The following is a 19,385-nucleotide window of genomic DNA, read 5'->3' as shown; positions in this document are numbered from 1 at the left end:
TGCTAAACATAAACCTTAAACTGGTGTCTACAATGCTGTAACTTGCAATGTGCTCTAAGAGTGACAGCCAGAGTGCAGCAGACTGATTTTACTTTTAAATAATATCTAAATTAGATTAGTTCTTTGTGTAGATCTGCATGAACCAGAGGGGACATTCATCATTGTGCCAAAAAAGTTAAATTCACTGGGGTACGCTCAAAGTGAATGGTTCTAGACCTACGTTTTATCTCTCACACACATCATCAGGATGCTGTGCCAACACGCATGAAGCCAGCTAGGAGCTGCAAGAAAGACAAGAGAGTAAGTGGATACCAGAAAAGGTCTAATTTTTCCCTTTGTAGATTATGAATTGCTTGGGACAGGACATGTGGCTTCTCTGTCTAGTAAGCACAGAGCATCCCTTTCAATACTTGAGCTTCTTTTTTAATATTTAAACGACTTAAATATAAGGAAGGATATTCTCCTCCCTCCCCCTCCAAACCAGATGTAATTCTAGTTCCCCCTCCTCCTCCTGCTGTAATTTAAAATGCTACAATTTTCATTACTGCTTTTTAATATTTTTAAATCTTCATCAGCTAGTGCCTTGCGTTTGGGGGTTGATTTTTACTCCCTCCTAGAAAAGCCACCTCATAGCTTTGTTTGGTATCTCTTTTGACCCTTGCTAATGGTTTTTCTCTTGGAGGGGCATGTCACGCTTTTCCTCTTAAAAATTCCTGCACTGAAAGACTGCACCACACCACACTCCACAAAACGTGCTGATGGCACAAATTACAAGCCCCCAGCCGAACACTCCAGCCCCCACCATTCGGGCAGATTTATGTGGGCTCTTGCCGACGTTATTACAAGTCAGAGTTTATTGGGAAATTGTTACATTATGCGGAGTGTCTAACAAATTGCTTATGCTGCTATAATTGGATTACAACAGCCGCTTGCTCCCACCGGTAAGATTAGGCAAGTAGGACTCCTGCCGATCTCTGAGCGTTAGCAGTAATTTTATTTGCCTTGCCTCTCTCTTTCCTAACAACATGCCTCTTTCCCTGCCAGCTGTCTGCTGAAAAGGCACAGGCTTGTTCCTTGGCCCTAACAATGCAATTACAGCCCTGCAGATCGCACTGTTTGTGCATTAAGTACAGAGCCAAAACGAGGCGAATTGATCGTTTGACTTTTGGAGGAGCCATGTGATCTCTGCGTGCGGGTGATCCGGCATGCATCAGTGGGCAGTGCTGCAGCGCACGCCTCACCATGAACTCGCTCCACACTACTTCCCCTCCCCTGTCCACTCCCAACAGCAAAGACGCTGGAGCCCACCCCACGTTAGCCCCCACCAGTCTACAAAAGCAGCCTCATTTTTAGGCGCTCATTTGCTAGGCTGAGCCCAGAACTCGCTCTGCCTTCAGAAATGCGACACTCGGCCACACCAATGGCTTCCCTGCAGTGGGGTACACTAGGAAATTATTATTCCAGCGTTTCGTACCACAAGCTTTAGCATAAGAATTTGACATTTTTCAAACAACTTTTTCTGTTCTTGTATTTGAAAAACACTGAAGACAGATCTAGTTAATGTCATGTATTCTGTACCATCTGAGAATGCCGTCACTGCAGGTGACTATTTAAAAAGCAATGCTTCTTTTCATGTTTGCCCCCATTTACCACTAAAGACACTGATGACTTGGATTCCAAACAGTTTCACATTTCTAGCATAAAGGATCCCAAAGTACTTCGGATATGCAAGTCGAGTTTGGTTCATAACACTTATCATGGTGAACACTCCTTATAACCTTAATGTGACAGATCTTGAATGAAGACCTCAAGGCTGTAATTCTTTAAACAGCAAACACATGGGCTGGAACTAGAGCATGTGACACCACACATAATAGTTGTGGGGGAGTTTTGATTAAGGACGCAAGTCAAGTTCTAGACACTGATAGGATTCCATGATGATTCAATTTAGAAGGGAGCTCAAGAGTTCTCCAGCCCTGCCTCCTCCTGCTCAAAGTAGGGTGCATGATGAGGTCAAGATCAGGTAGTTCAGGGCTTCATTCAGCCTCGTCTTGAAAACCTCAAAGGATGGAGGCTACGGAGCGTCCACAAGCAACCTGCTCCAGTTGACTGTCACCACCACGAAAAAGCTCTTCCTTATACCAGTCAAACCTGAGATGGAGTTTCTAACATTTGTGTGGGAGACCTTCCAGTATGTACGGAATTCAATTTCACAGGTAATGCAATTTGCTTGATTGAGATTCCAAACTAGGGGCTCCAAAAAGTAGAAACATCTCTATCAAGTTGACCAAACTTTGAAAATTATTCTTTATATCAAGATTTTGCATACCACCTGCCTGACCATCCTTATTGCAGAGCTTTGAGAACTCATCTCCAGAATACACTTAGAGACCCTCAGCTATAAAGCAATGTATGAGTTAGCTTTTATAGTAATATTTCTTCAAAGCCTCTGTTGCATTTAAAAAACCCTCAAGTGTAATTCTTTTTTAATTTGTGGTTTCATTGACATGCAAAGTCATTTTGGGTGGTAAGAGAAGCAGAAATGACAAGCACTCCACAATGTTTGCATAACTGAAGACTAAAGAAGCCTGTTTACATGTAGTTTAACACTCAAAAGAAACTCTGAACAGCTGAAATGCCTTATAAATAGCTCAGACCCAGAGGAAGTGCAAACGTCTGCATTGTGAATTGTAGATCTTAATTACAGACAATGGCTGGTATAGCAAGTAGCACGGAAAAAAAAAGTGAAACAGTTGCACTGTTCATGGTTGGCAATAATTCTTCAGGAAAATATTTACTATCAATCAGTTATGAGAAAAGGGACTCTGCGCTCATAAAACAGCACGTTGCTTCTCATACCAGGACCATTTTGCTTCAGCATAATCTGAATTTAAACAGCTTGTTTCCTGCGGATATAATTTTGGAAATAAATAAAACAAGTCTATCAAAATCTGGAGAATGTCTGTGGTGGGGTAGAGTGGGGGGAGCAGGAATATCACATTTTTTTCTCGGTCATTTGCAAAGAGGTTATTAGACCAAGGGGAAGATAAAGCATAAAGATTGTCTTGACCTAAAAAAAAAAAAAAAAAAAAAAAAAAAAAAGGAAACAATTAAGACATACAAGGTTTTGGATAAACCTTCCATTAAACACTGAGAATTCAGTTTCGAAGCACCTTTTGCACATCAAGTATTCCCAGCAATGTCCCTGCAATGCATGCCATCCACACAACCCTCTCATTACAGAAAGAATACCTACGTACCTACAACAGAAGGGTAAAATGATATGCTTACACCTCTATTAGCCAGCCAGTGGCTAAGGCAGCATTTATCCAGTTTGCAACAGCCTCAAAAACTGCTGTCCCTCCCAGAGAAAGGTATATCCAAGACACAAAAGGGGACACTCTTACTGAGGGGTTTGGAACTGGAAGTATGTCTACTGACAGCCCCTCTGCATCACAACACAGAAGCTTAATACTAAAAATTAAGCTATGAAGGAACAGAATTTCTCATTAAAACAGTGGAACAAGTATCAGGAAACTGTATGTTGCTAGTCAAAGAATATTTGTTCATGATCAAATTGCTCTAATTTCAGTCCCAAGTACTGGAAAGGCTTCAAAAGCACTATAAAACTATGCATTCTCTGAAGATATACTGACTCAGTGGTATATCACAGCAGAACTCTGAGTTGGTTGTGCTATTCACGCAAAGTAAATGCAGGGACACTCTCTGGAAAAAAGAGCCATCAATCTGTGACATAAAGGGACTTGAGAGTACAAGAGGGACACTCTTCAGATCAATTTGTCCTACTGCCAACTGGAACATCCAGCCTGGAACCCTAAATGCTTCTTTATTAAAGAGTACTTGTGGTTTCTCCTTTGAATTTATAATATAAAAATTCTTGGCTCAGTGTTATTATTGTGCTGACTATGTTTGTTCTAAAAATTTGGAAGTAGCAATGCAGAAAGAACTGACAAAGGAAGGAAGATTTCAATTACCAGCTACTTTCACCACTCCTTGCTTTAGCTGAATCATCCTTGAGTGTAAAACGTGTAGCAATAGCTAAATAATAAGATGCATCTTTGAAAGGAAATTTCACATGGCATACTGTAAGTGCCAAGGCCTGTTCTGTGTTTCCAGAATTGAGCAGAACAGAGCTCTCTCCCCCTGTACACTACACGCAGCTTGCCGAGCAGGCAGAACATCTCTACATACTTAAGCAGGACTTTTCATCAAAGCATCAAAAAAGTATCATACATTTCACAACATTTCTCCAAGAAGAGTATTATTCAGTTCCCTTTTTGAAGAGAAGCAACAAAAACCCAACATGGCCACAGAGAATAAAATCACAGTGCTGAAGATAAAGGGTATACATAAACCCTTTCTAGACTACCAGTTCAATACATTAACCACTGCACATTTATCATTACAATGAGCAGTAATCAAAGATTCCCTAGAAGACTCAAGATGCTTAAAAGAGCCTGAGAAGTCCCTTGGTTTGCCGGGACCTTAAAAAGCAGGACTAGTTATCACACGTGAGTAGCAAGGAGTGGCCTGAAACAGAAGTCTAATTTTTCAAGGGTGGTGTGCATGATTACATTTTTCTTCCTCCAATTTCCCTTAGATAAAAATAGAGGCAGAAAACCTCTCCCAGCTGCTGCTGAGTTCAGAACCAAGTAGAAACCTGGGGATGCTGTATGCCATTTCAAAGGTGTCTCAGTGCTGTCTGTGGCAGGTATTCCACAGGGTGCCTATCTCTGGCACAAGCAGGAAAGAATTCAATGTCCAAAATAAAAACTGAGAACACTCCTTTGTATAGCAGATACAGACAAACTGGAACTGACTGTAGGAGCTAATAAACAGAAAAGACCTATCTAACAAATGCAGGAAATGGGTATTGACTGTAGATCTCTGATATGAGTTGTACACCAGTCTCTTGCTGAGAAATAAAAGAGCCCTTTGAATCAATAAGATATTTCCACGATCCAGGGAAATGCAAAATCTGACAGACCCCAAGCAAAGAGCAAAACTCAAACCTAACACTGCCCACATTATGAAAGAGTGGGCTTTATGAAAGACCTCTGTTTGAAAACAGGACTACATATAACCCATCCATGCAAAGACTCAGCCAAGGAGACTGGAAACACACCAGAGCATCCCTCACCACATATCAAATATAAAGTGTGAAGGTCACCAGAGAAAGTAAGTGGCCCTGGGTACAGAACAGAATTGAAACTTGTTTGCACACCCAGGAGCATCACAAGAATCCTAGTGACATACCAGATGCCAAGGGACTTTTAACTGTGTCCCTCTCTAATTGAGGATGAAGCACACACCAACACCATTATCTGGCCTGAAGATACTGGCTTACAAAATATGGAACAAACAATAGGAACAGATGCTCATTTGGCTGGATTTCAATAAGCCTCATTAAAATCAAACACCCTGTCCTTGGAGCTCAGGTTCATGCTACATTTCTACCTTATTTAAGCACCTAGCACCAATTCCTGAGAAAGCTGTCCACTTGTGGTTGCACACAAGTAGTATCATAAAAAGAAATCCTCTCACAGACATTTTTTGGTTTCTAAAGAGACAAACAGGAGGAGTTTCGATATATATCTTTGTGTGTGTACACACATATAAAAACAAAAATAGAGACTTCATTTCCTTTTCAATGACATTATATTGGATATACATCAGACTTGTTGATCACTCACAAGCAATGGGCAAAAAGATGCTAAAAGAGTAACAGAGAAACTCCTACAGATGGGAGAGAAACAATGTTAGCTGATGACACATGTGGCATCTGTGCATCACAATACATGATTTTTAATTTAAGATCCCACCTCTTCAATTAAAACACGTGCACACTTTAAACAATTTCCACTGCTCCTTTCTGGCTTCTACCCAAGCATCCCCAAGTCCTACCAGTGGAGTTTCAGAGGACAAATACCAGAAAAGCAAGGCTACGAACGAGACACAAAGATTCATCAGAACATGATATTCTAGTTTTATTTTTAAATGTCTGAATAAAACTAAATAATTCATAGGTTTGCAAAAGTGACTGAGCACATGGCTGCAAAGGCAGCATGACATCGCATACAAAACCAAACAAAGTTTCCTAACAAACACGAACTTCCTTGAGCTGTCAAAAAGACTGTGGTCCTATGCTACTTTCCATATCTGAATATGCATATCTATTTATTACAAACTTCCCCCCCCTCCATTTTAGGAAGAATGCCACCTGTTAGGTTGGTAATTTATATCTGGATATCCTGTACAGAAACTCTCATTCATGAGAGAGTTTAACGGACAGACAGCGCTTCAGTCTGAGAAAAGGTACCTCAATGTTGATGTGTGTGGCCTCAAGGGAAACCACATTTCATTCTTTGAACAAACTTTTACAAACATCAAATACACAATGAATAGGTGCCATTTATACAGTGTTAACAGAGTACAGTTTTCTTTTCTGAAAGTAGATGCAGAATCAGAAATTTTGTTTTTAGAAAAACCATCATCATCAGACTGACTGACACATCTGACAAGCATGTGATAATGCACACTATGGCTCCCAGTCAGGGCTGATACTGCACTGCAGAATCAAAAAAGGTAAATCACAACTTCCAAAGTAATCCTTTTTGTGTTTCACTGCAAGTTTAAAAAGAAAACTGAAGCCCTCAAAATACATTCGGAGAAGTGCTGCAGATAATGAAACCTGTGGTTATACTTTCCAGTATTCACCTTCCCGACAAAACATTTTAAAGTCCAAGGCTGTAAAACACATCAATCATGGAGGATAAAACTCGTCACGTGCATGCAGCCTAGGAGAAGGCCTCTGAACTCTTTAAATCCCACTTAAGCCCTTCACCTAGGGAACATTTAACAGTTGTGCCATTTGCCTATGCCATCACTGAGCCATCTGCATTTAGATAGCTGGATTTATAAATGCTTCAATACTTCTGGAATTTGAAAGGCAAGCTTTCTTAGAACCTATTTCATTTGGTTTGTAGCTAAGAAGGCAAAGGAAAGGAGTACAACAGTCAGGCAAGCTAGTACTAGAGGAATTGTATCCCCAGAAAAGTCTTTATGTTTTTTCATATATATATATATGTGTGTGTGTGTATACAAATGTGTATATATATGCATGTATATGTATATATATATATGTTTTTTGATATATGTGTGATGGCAGATTGCCCTAGAGCATACATACACATATACTGTCCAACAGCATATAGAGACAAGATACTTAAAAACATACACTTTTTCATCTCCAGGGTGACGCTTCACATTCATTCTCAATAGCATGAAACAAGTCTTGCTGCTCTTGCCTTCAGCCCTACCCACACCTCTCACCCACCAAAAACATAACTTTAGGAGAGTTTACAATTTAGGGCATTAAGATGTTAAAGTATGTAATTTCATTTAAAAGAGGCACCACTTAAACTGGCTGTACTTCTTGCACCTCCTTGCTCTTTAGTGAAGCGATTAGGTCAAACAAGACACTATAGAGCAGATGGGGTTGAATGGACTTACTCCAGTTAGCTTGCTGTGAGCTGCTTTATGGCATCAGAATGATGCTGCATGATGAGACAACTCAGCCAGAGCTGCTCTGCTGAGAGAGTTTCACCTACTCTGTATCATAAAGCACCTTAGGAAGAAGTGTGCAATACCAGTCATCTCAAGAATGGAAGTGCTGGTATTAAATATCAGCTCTTTGTACCAAGACTGGTAGCTGCCCTCAGAAGTGCTTCTGCAGTGGGAGGCAACTGGTAGGCAAGCACAGTTTATGAGTGCTAAGCCACCTGCAAGCACCATGACAAACTTTTATGATAGCCAATTCCCTGACAAGAATCAAAAGTAATGGGACATCCAAATTTCACCAGCAAAATCCCAGAGAAGATTTAGCTGGAAAATTATCTTAAAGGTCAATACAAAAGTGGCCCCTGAAGGGACAAGGCACCTTTAACAACCATTCCAAGTATGAAAAAAATGGACTTCAAGAAGATCAAGGAATAAAATAACCAAAAGAGAAAACAGGGTTTTGAGTGGTCAGGTTTGTGGTGACAGAGGAGCAACAAAATGCCAGCTGGTTTTAGTAACAGATGGCTGCATGCACTGATCTGTCCTGCATGCCCATTCTAAACTTCCTTTCAGTGGAAATACAAAGCTTGCACAAGGCTAAATGCATCCTTTGCACAGTCTTTCTAGACATACTGCATCATGGTTCAAATGTTCTCCATTCACAAACAGCCCTAGATGTACATTGTTTTACTCTAGTTATGCTGTATTTTAAGAAAAGAGGGTGGCTAATGGCACCTCACCTTTTTCAACCACATCTACCCAATTCTCAAGAAATTATTTTTCTGTGATAGGCTAATAAATCCATTTTCTTACCATTATGACTGTGGTATCTCCCTCCTCCCTTTTCTTTAAATACAGCATTCACTGTATTTTAATCGAAAGGTCTTTCTTTTTGCACCTTCCTTCTGGCAGCTAAGAAAGGAACCATGATACAAAGAGCTCACATGGAGTATTTTTAGTATCTGGACATTTATCATTTGAAGTTGCCATGGCTAATTACATGGCAGGCATAGGTCATCCCACTGGAAAAGCCTATTACTTGTATAGCAGAATGAACCCTTCAATCCTAGATAGCTGAGGACTCAAGTAATCCTTTCCAGCAGAGAAAACCAGCAAGTCTGAAATCTCTACACTGAAGAACAGAAAAACCTACCCAAAATACTTACTTTCTGCTTAAATATTTTTTCCTAACTGTAATTTTTAACAAGAACTTTTCTCTGACTACCAATGAACAATTTGCTGAAAACCTCTCAAAACCAAAGCCGTTCTCTTACTTACTTTGGCCACACAATTTTCAGTCTTCATAGCAGTGCTTCCTAGACACACTGTTTCCTGGTTTAAGCACAGTCTGGCACAGCTGTTGTAGGTCTGCAGAAAGATTAAAATGGTTATGAATAGAAGAACACGATTTTCTTTCAGGCACCACATTTTTGGCACAGGAACCCACAACTCTACTACATTTCCTTTTTCCTAAGGTGTAAATGTTTCAAATTAAAAATTGCTGTAAACTAGTTTACAGCAAAAGCCTATGTTCAGGGCATACATGTCCTCTGAGCTATGTACAATTTTATAGTTCTGATATACAAAGAAAAAGATTTTTCTCCTCTGTTCCTTTGAAAAAGGAAAAAGTATCTGATCTCATTTGTTCATTCTTTCACAAAATGCTGCATAACTGAAAAACTAAAGCAAGCTGATTCCTACACATTAGTTAGCACAGCGTATGTCAAATGTTAATAAACATCTCCTGACTTTATCAGGTAAAATACATGGGGACAGTATGAAGGTTATAATCAGAAGGGAGCAAACACAGACCACATCTCACTTGTATTTAATCTTCCCAATTTTGGAAAGCTTTTTTCATTTTTAAAGTACAATGTCTTTTTTCGTTAACACTGTCCTGCCCAGGGGGCCCTCAGTTCTAGCTGCAGACTTCAGAGTCTTTGCACAACACTTTATTCATAGCCTCTCCCATTTCAAAGGGAAGTGTATGAACAATACTTATGAAGTGGGTTTAAAATTATATTTTGGTTGATTTGGCCATTTAAACCAATATGCCTGAAGAACTCAGGAATTCCTAATAGAGGTTCTCTCTTCCCCCTCCCTTCAACACCTTTTTAATTACTACTTGATTAAGTTCACATTTTTTAGTAGGAGGAGGAATACAGTAACACCTAAGAGCTTCAGTATGGGATTAACCCTCCAGCATGTGCCATCACTTAAAGAAAAATGCTCCCATGCAAAAGTGGCAGCTCAAAAGCAAGCACAAACTTGCTTTGTTGCAAGAGTAGTAAGTGGACCACAGAGATGATATTGCTACCTCAAAGAGTTGTGTGGGGAAAACCCAACATGCTGAAAAAAATGAAATTAAACTTGTTACAACGACATTTCCAAGAGAACTAAGTAAAACGTACTAACACTCATTATATTTTTAAGATTGCCTTAAGGGGAAGACGCACAAAGACTTGTAGTGAACTGCCTGTCAGTTCTCTCCCTGTAATAGTCACTAGCAATCTCTCAAGATCTTTCTTTCAGGGCTCGCTACAGATTTCTATTTGTCTGATTTAAAACTAATTCAACACCAAATCTGCTACAGGTTACAAAACCTGCGGACAACACTGCCATGTTAAGGACTCCTAAACCTCTCTCTCTTCTCCAAAGCTACATCACCAGAGCCAGATTCCCTCAGCACCAAGGACAAACAAACGACCTCATCCTTTTGCCCCTCTGCCAGAGGCCTGACTCTGTGGAAGATGCAGACAGCAGCAACAGAAAAAATGGCAGAAGAACACATGGCAAAAGATCTCAAATGCAAGAACGCAAAGAGATTAAAAGGGGGTTATGCTGAGTGATAGGAGATATGTCCACAAAGTCAGTGTTCCCAGCAGTGCCCAGCCTAGGGGGATGGTAAGCACCAACTGATGGGAACTGAGTGTTCACAATCAAGTTTATAACATTCACCTAAGTTCTTATGATCCTCATGAAACACTCCTTACTGCCCACCATGGGAACTCTGTGTACTGGCTGTGGTGGATCTGTACTGGTCCAGCACAGTACAGACACTCTTGGGGAAATTCAGGAAATTACAGTCCTTTCCACCTTACCTATTTACAGAGCCCCTTTAAAGTTCACCATGAAATAGAAACAAAAAGAAACCCAGAAGCCCTATCTTCTCCATTCCTTTAGAAGTTCATATTTTACTTCTTGGTGAGCTCTCTAACTGGTGACAGAGAGGAATGCAGAATATCCTGGCTCATGAGATCTCTTTACATGTCACAACATTGATATCTGCTGTGACAAGCAGCAAGTGAGCAATTTCTGTCTCTGGATCCAGAAAGAGAAACTGAAAAATTCAAACACATGAATTCTTTCAAGGCGCCGTGCAGATGAACAGAGTGCATCTTTCAGCAGGGGAGGTTCAGATTCAAACTGGATTAGGCTACAAGCAAACAGAAGTCTGACAGACTCAGCCTCTTACAAATATTTGCCAACATCATAAAACCACTGCTCTGGAATGCACAGAACTTTCTCCTCAGAAGAAAGACCAGAAAGGCATAAACTATTATAAATTGGGGCTTAGATGTAGCAGCCCAGCTGATAAATAAAAAGTTGACACCATCTGCTTTGCATTGACATTCAGACAATACCATGCAAACTTCATTTTACAGGCATGGTACTAGTTAAATTCAATGAGATTGTGAAGAGGAAAAACCATGAAGAGTTGATAAGATTCTTTGCTCAGTATTTGTATTTGTGTAATTTAACCCATTTATCATCAGTCTGTGATTTTTTTCATTTGCAGTTTTACCCCTAAAATTCCAGTCACAGTATTTATGCACAACACATCTGCTACATACTGTAAATTTTATGAGGAGCCCTGACTTGAATAAAGTTACTACTAACTCCACTTTGCAGATCAAAAGCTCAGCCACAAAAGCATTTACTGAAAGCAACAAGGAAGCCTGTAGCTCCGTGAACTGAACCATGAACTGAGATCTTGTCAGTCTTTTTCCTCTCAAGACAGGTATGCACAAACCTTGGTAGCAGGCCAGCTTTTTAAAAGCTGGGCTTACGACAGGTTTTCTCTCACACTTACAAATGGGAAAGAGTAGACAATCCAAATGCACATCGTGAAATACTAAAATGCTAAATTTAAAGACGCTAGCACTTTCTGAGAATGAAGGAAGCTCACTATGCACTATTCAAAAGTTATGTGCATGTCAGAATGCAGACACAAATAATTATTCCAGTGTATTGCTTAATTTTTATTACTTTCATCCACACATTACATCTCAGTGAGAAACAACTGAACTTCCAGTGTAACTTCTTCATTAAATCCCACACCACCAGGACTAGTGATATTTGATGGAATTAGTATAGTACAAATTTAAAGCAGATAAAATGAAACATTTCTTCACACAGGAGGCTTGCTGGTCCAGGACATCGTGCAGAGAAACATCATCAGCAAGTGGAAAAAGGGACTAAACAAACTCATAGACAGCAGGACCACAGAGTACTCAGCACAGATATCAGTCATCCCAAGAGCAACAGAGCTAGATGCTGCAGGAGCAGGAGGGCAGTAGAATACCAAAAGAGACCAGACTTGTTTGCTCTCTTTCAACAGCATCTTCCACTGACAGTGCTGGAGTTGGCAGTGGATGAGTCTGACTGACCCAGGCATTCCCATGCTACCAATATCCCTCTGCCCTTGACAAGATGCCAATGATACTTCAGTTTCTCCTTACCAACCTTTTCAGCCACAGAAGGAGAGAAGAATGTGCTTTTCCTATGAGAACCAACTTTTACACAGTAATTTTATTACATAAGGATCTATGCACGGACCAAATAATCATTAAGTCCTCCAGCAGCTCTTAGCTTCTCAATAGAAGTTATGGGGAAAAAGAGAACATTAAAGGGAGTATTTATCATGGATTCAACACATAAGGATGCAGATTTGAGAATAAAACATAAAGTGATCTACAGTTCAACATAAATTACTATCTCTGCAAAGTTACCAAGTTCTTCTGTTGTTATTTTCACATTCTCACAGAAGAATGCATTATTAGCCTTGTGGGATGAATAAAGAGGGTAAAGAAGATTCACGCACATATTCTACAATATGTTTTAAAGGGTTGAAAGCAAAATGCAGAACAAAACCTAGTTCTCCCTTGAAGTCCAGGGGAAAAAGAGGTAATGTCACTCTATTTAATAGGTCTCAATGGAAATGTATTGACAGTGTTACGAAGAAACTGCATCTGGTTCATGAAGCCAAGTCATAAGAAGCTGGTAGAATATATTGTGAAGGCAGTACTGTATGATAGTCTCCTAATGTTTCTCTGTAGGCAGCAGTTACTGGCTACTGCAAGACACAAAATTACAGCTGGACGTGGAGATTTGGTCTGACATTGTCATACTCGTGTTTGCACACTAATAGTTAGCAGTGAATAGACCTAGTTAATAGAATAGTGAATTCTGATAGCAGAATAAATGTCATATCATCAAGTAATAATGCAGAGCCCTTCATGTTAGATGAAACATTTGATGGTGTCTCATGCTACACTGCAACATCAGAGTACCTCCTTTCATTTGTTCCAATGCCCATGGGAACATTGATCAACCTGGAAGAAAAGCAGGAAAATCAAAGCCAGAACTAAGTCTCAGAAAAGTAAAATTCTGCAGCTCACCTTTAAAGCTTGACCCTTTTACATATCTCATCTAATCCACACCAAAACTGTTCCAGTTTCTCCTCACCTTTCATCAAAATAAGAGGTTTCTTCATCAAGGAAAAGTAGTCTGAAATGGTAGCCTGGTTCAACACCACAGGCAGATAGCTTTGCGTTGGAGTGCTTTAATATGTTTTTATATTGCATATAAAGCATGCAAACATAAACCAGTTTGTTGAAAACTACCCTCTTTGTGGAAGCTGGCTGTAATTCTGAACAAGTTTTCAATTTTCACACTGCTGCTAGGGTAAAACATTTTAAAGAGTTTAATTTTTACAGTGGCTTCAATGACACGAGATTATCTAACAAAGTAATGGTTAATCAATAGAGGGTTTAGTTGTCAGGTGAAACATATAACACACTAAAAGGGATTGATTGCAAGACTCCTCCTTATTTACTGGGAGGTATATATTTAAAATGACACAAACTTGTTACCAAGCTGCATTCCTTTAACCTTGCAAAAGCCGTTTGAGAACAGTGTTAAGCAGCCCTATAGCCAAACAAGCTCTAATGAAAAAAAAAAAAAAAGAAACCTACAAATATATGGGAGCACCAAATCATGTCAGAAGCAGGGGAACCACAAAGCTGTATTCACTCTCAGCCAAAGGCTTAAAATGCCACAGAGGCGCTAGACTATGGTTCACTAAAGATAGAGCTGTATCTGATCTCATTCTGTAAGTGTCTTTGGTTACATTTTTCTTTTTAAAGAAAGTATGATCCTGCTCTTTGACACAAACACATAAACATTTCCACTCTCATCTGCGCAGCTCTGGATGAACGCTGAGTGCCAACCAGAAGACTCGAACCCCAGGCAGAACTCTGTGTGTGTGCAGCTTTTCTGCCAACTGAAATCCATTTCTTTGGCCATTCATTCTGAGAATCCCCAGTCCCTGAACAAAGCTCCACTTTTTAATAGAAGCTGCAACCCAGGAGTTCAATAAGATTCCCCCCCCAATAGTTAGTAATTACATGATTTATCAGAGAAAGATAACACTAATAAAAACACAGCAAAAAGACAAAACCCATACCCTCCCTTCAAGTCATTTTCAGGGAAAAGATTATTAAACTGTTCTTTTTGAACAAGGGCTTTTGTAGCTAAGCACAAATTGCCAAACGGTTAGAAAAAAAGTTATTAGACTCAGAAGAATTCAGCAGAAGTGGGAAGTTATATAAACAAATCACTCCAGCAGATTTGGAAAGATCGCTTTCATCTTACTTAGAGTCTTAAGAGACTTGCATTAATTACCCTTTAAAGGTCTTTCACATGGACTATTTAAAATAAATGCAATTTATTTATTTATTTCAAATGAGGTGCTTCTTCTGAAAGAATTAAGTAATCTCAACAAATTTAAAAACGTTTTTATAAACAGGTAATTAAAAAGAAGAGTAGAATTAAGTCAAGCTGTAAGACATTACCCAGGATTCGCCTTGACTATTTTCCTAAGATGAAATTTTTTTTATCCCTAGCCCAGCCTTGGGAAGGATAGTCTCCACAGAAAGTCGTAAGGCAAAATAAAGACCAGCCAAACAAAAAACTAAATCATGTACAGGATTTTCCCTAAAGCACAGTTTGTCATATTGCAATTACACCTTGCCGACTGTGAAAGCCAGAGACCTTAATATTGCCACTAGAGGGAAGACGTGTCTCAACACATGGCAATGGTAGTTGGGGAGTGGGTTTTCTTGAGCAATTACCATAACAAAGCTCCCTTGGCTATGTGTACCTTCTAATTACCCAGTACAATTAAAATGACTTACCTAAAACAAACAGGGGGGAAAAAAGGCCCCTAAAACGAAAAACCTAAAACAATACAAACAAAAAGCCTTACTCCAGTCTGCTTGTTATCTGAAATTACATTAAAGCTGAAGATCTTTTTTTCCTCATCCATCAATGCACAAGGGGGGGGGGAAACACAAAAAGGAGTATGTCACAATGCCCAACACCACGGGGTTGTTCAGCGATGTAAAAGCATTAAAACAAACAAAAACAAAGAGCAAGGAGAACTAGATCTCTTGTTAAAGAAAAGAAGGAAAAAAAAAAGAAAAAGGAAATGTCGTGGTATTTAGCCATCTGGTAGCTGCTTGAAAACAAATTGTCCTCAAAAGAGCAGAAATACAGTATGTCTTCTCCCAGTTCACTGGCTTATGAATCAGGCTTCTATTTCTACCTTTTTTTCTTTTTTTTTTTTTAAATATAGGCACGGTAACGTTAGACTTCAGTGCCACTGCTTTCACTTCCCTCTTGTCCCACTGTGCAGACACAACCATGGTCATCCCAATCAGATCCGGTTATCCAACTCGGATGCATTATTCGCAGTCTTTCAGGATACATCTTGTTGGGCCCATTGTTCAAAATCCCTCAGGATTTTTTCTTTTTCCTGACAGCTACTTGCTGATTTTTAAACCCTTAAATCTTTCATTTTATAAGGCACATCATTAAGGGAAGATGGCAGCCAAGTGATTTTTCTTTCCATTGACAATTTGTGACATTTTTCCAGCAGCGTGCAAGGTGTTGAAAACCTGGCAGCTGTTACCTCCTGGGATGAAGATCCTTTTTTATCCTCCCTTGACAGTTTAACTCAATGGGTCAGCACCTTTAAAGACTGCAAAGTACCACTGAAGTGGATGGAGGCTTGAATTACTGCTCCCTCCCTAATCAATGTAAACCCTCACTGCAGGTGAAACTCTTCATCTATAGAGGTGCATGGGGGAGGAAAATGTAATGCCCTGAGCCAGATGGTTTTCATCTTGTTTTTTAAAGAAGAAAGGAACACGCTAACAAGGGGACAGCTACTTTTGTTAGCTTCTTGGCCTCTCTCATGGCTTTCGATCCCCAGGGTTCCAGCCACACAAGAGAAGGAATACAGAAAAACATAAACACTTAAAGAAATATAACTAGGGGGCTGGCAACACGCTGCTTTCAAAGAGCTGAGAGCCCTGTTCAGCACTTTATTTATCACTGCCCACGTTCTTCGGATGGTAAGTGGACATGGACACAAAGGGCAGAGGGGAGCAGACAACACTTGCAATTTACTCAATTACAGAGGAATGCAGCAATGCGGTGGGGTGACAGATTCCTATTAGCACTAATGCTGAAAGAGCCCAGTGGCCTTTCCACCACAAGGCAGCATTCCCATTGTAACTTAGACTCTGGCACATCCTGCTTTGGCCAGCTTTTTAACATGCATTAAGTGTCACAAAGGGCTGAAAATTATTTTTTGGTTGTTGTTTTGAGAATAAAGAGAAAAAAAGGTCAAAAGAAAAAGAATCTTGCAAGTAGGACTAAGGGTGTACTTCTAGCAATTTCAGGGGGCTTTTCAACCAGCAACTCCTTACTAGCAAGTGTTACTCACGTAAAAGGTGAGGTAACCAGGACAGCTTTGTAGACCAGGTCTGCCCTGCCTTGGTCAACTCTCCAACAGAAGGTAAATTTGAACTGCAGTATCTTCCCCTGAGGGAGGGAGGGACCCTCTCTCCCTCCACACCATGCAACCTTCCTCACCTGCTAAAAAGAGGGCCTCAACTTTGCACATCAGAAATACTTTTGCAGAGGAGAGGTATGCCTGGTCAGGAGCCCTAAGCAGTCGGATGAGGCTGCCAGCTCAAAGTAAAAGGTTGACAATTGCTACTCTTTGTTTTTCCTTTGCTCTACCTTCTTCATCCACTCTGCTTCTCACGGTTTTCTTGAGTATTGGCTTTAAACTCTTAAGATCAGACTGTGCCCATTTTAACTCTGAAATAGTGCCTACAGCATGTTTTAGGTACTACATGTGATTTTAGAAAATTATCTCAAATCTGTACGAGTGAATTGAGGTAATATTTTGTGCCAAAACAGTAAGAGTGAAAATTCTTGAAAACGCTAAGGGGCTTGTCTGAATGGGGTAACAGACAGGGTTTTTTTCCCCCGGTCTTCCATCTGGAAGCTTGCAGAAAGATAGCTGAGTCCAATGCGAGGTTTGCAGGAGGTACAGTGCAGCAGCCTTGCTGCTGCCAGCTTTTCCCCACAAGGCACCTTTGCCCATAGATGAACCACAGCAGCAAAAGGCACTTCATTATCGCTGCAATGAAGAGAAGGGAGGGAGAGTTTTAAACAACCTGCATTGTGCCCGTCTTCTTTAAAAACCAGTGGGGTAATCAAGTTCAGGGCAGCCCTGGACAGCTGCCCTGTGACCTATTCATGTTGACCCCCACTATTCATCACTTTCCTTAGGACTGTGAGGGCAAGCTCCCGGGGAGTGACCACCACAATAGACACATACGAGCCAACAATAATACGGTGCCTGAAAAAAAAGAAACAACAAAAAAAAACCCAGATGGCACTGCAATAAATTTACAAATCTGCATTCATGGCTCTGTTAAAAACACCCAGAAGCTAAAAGGCTGGAGGGGCCCCCAGAGAGCTTCCCCTTCTCAGTTTCTAAAGCCCGTCTCTCTACCCAAGACTATTGAGCTCACGTTCTCATAAATGAAGGATGGAGACACAGCCCTTAAAATAACAAATGTCTGACCTAATCAATCTAGTGTTTGGGTCTAACGCTAAATGATAGGCACTGAAAACTAATTATGTTTTCTGGCAAGGAAGCTGAATTAAAATGGAAACACACAGGTTAAAAAGGCACTGAAGCATTTGCCAGTCCCTTTGAAAGGGCGGCACACACACACACACACACACACACACACACACACACACACACACACACACACACGCTACCGTGCTCACACGCAGGGCTTGAAACAGGACCCTGATTCAATAACTCATGCATTTATTTTTAAAATGAATCAGATTAGTCCCATGTGTGACCTGCCGGTCCATCTGTATGAGCTGGACTTAATGGGCACTCTTCTCACGCTTACTTCAGTTTGAAGTATGAGAGAGATAAATTTAGTTTAATTTTCAACAGATCAAGCTATCCATTTTCCAAATGGACCATCTGGATCAGCCTATTAAAATTAATTTATAACTTTGCAGTGTGAAAATTCGTTTGTTAGCTTAAATAAAGTTGCCAAAAACTTTTGCCACTTGTCATTGTTTTTTTCTAGTGTGTTTTCATACTATGATTTTCAGTTTACCCTTCAAAATTTAAATTTGTCAGATCAAGCACTCAGTAAGAACTGAACATTTGCATCCATATTCCAAAGTCTGTTGTAACTTAGATCTTTTCACTGTTCCAGATAACAGTGTCAAGTTCATTGCCCTTTTCTGTTCCCCAGTGCTAATATCCATGTCTCTTCTGCCTTGCTGCCCCCTCATGCATCCAACAGTGGCTGTGCCTTCCACTTTCAGCAATCCAAGGACACACTCCACTTGTTGAGACTTCTGAAGACATCTTCTCTAAAAAACATTTTGATCAATAGCAAAATTATATTTCTCATAGTAAGAGTTCCATAGCACTGAGCAATGGGTGTCTTCAGCCCCTGCATACAACTTCAGATGCTTAAGTAACCACTACACCTCATTATCTCCACCTTCTGATATGTCTGTTCCACAAACCCACTGGAGAAAACATTTATGGCTAAGGCTGCATAACACCACTGCAGACAAGGTAAGAAAGGGAAATGCACCTTTACTTAAACTTGTTATCAGTGGAACATGCCAACACATCATACTTCCCCTGAAGTGGTCTATCTAATGCACCTCATTCATTTTCTAAGACTAATCAAAAAGTAGATTGATGGATACTTTCTCTGGAAAGACCATTTAAGTAAATAGACTTCTCTTCTACCCACATACACTCAATTCCTTTGTGCATGTAGGTCCATGTTCCCCAATAATGAAATACTAAGGGAGTCTTAAAGGAGGAACAGAAAAGATGAAACTACACTCAATATTTACCAAGTTAGCATCTTTCCACTAACGTGGAAAGCATGTTTTTTGTATTACTGCTTTGACAGCATTTGCTGGTCAGATCTTTTTGGTTCTACAAAGTAGAGATAGATTTAAAGCAGAGTAGTCACTCTGCATACCTTCCTGTAGGAATCACTCATTGATTATGAGAGTTTGGGCACATGGCTTCATATGTGTCTGATTTCTAGAGCAAGAGTTAGAAAGCTCCCCACTGCTTCTGTCCATTGCTAATAGAGAAG

The 19,385-nt window shown here is 40.1% G+C and overlaps 1 protein-coding gene across 6 annotated transcripts in view; it reads right to left on the bottom strand.

Annotated features, from left to right (window-relative positions):
- The window catches only part of BTRC (beta-transducin repeat containing E3 ubiquitin protein ligase), a 116,831-nt gene that overhangs the window by 46,928 nt on the left and 50,518 nt on the right, over nucleotides 1-19,385 (bottom strand). For 5 of the 6 annotated variants that reach the window (XM_027738627.2, XM_027738629.2, XM_027738628.2 and 2 more), the window contains one exon: nucleotides 8,860-8,949. The exons of the other annotated variant lie outside the window; for it this stretch is intronic. In XM_027738627.2, the coding sequence (XP_027594428.1) occupies nucleotides 8,860-8,949 (90 nt within the window). The remainder of the gene's footprint in view (nucleotides 1-8,859; nucleotides 8,950-19,385) is intronic. 6 annotated transcript variants of the gene reach the window in all.

This window comes from Pipra filicauda, unplaced genomic scaffold (assembly GCF_003945595.2).
Source record: "Pipra filicauda isolate LSUMZ 115617 unplaced genomic scaffold, ASM394559v2 scaffold85_size2586006_pilon, whole genome shotgun sequence".
Classification (NCBI taxonomy): Eukaryota; Metazoa; Chordata; class Aves; order Passeriformes; family Pipridae; genus Pipra; species Pipra filicauda.
The sequence above is the reverse complement of the archived record's forward strand: the minus strand, read 5'-3'. Positions and strand labels throughout refer to the sequence as shown.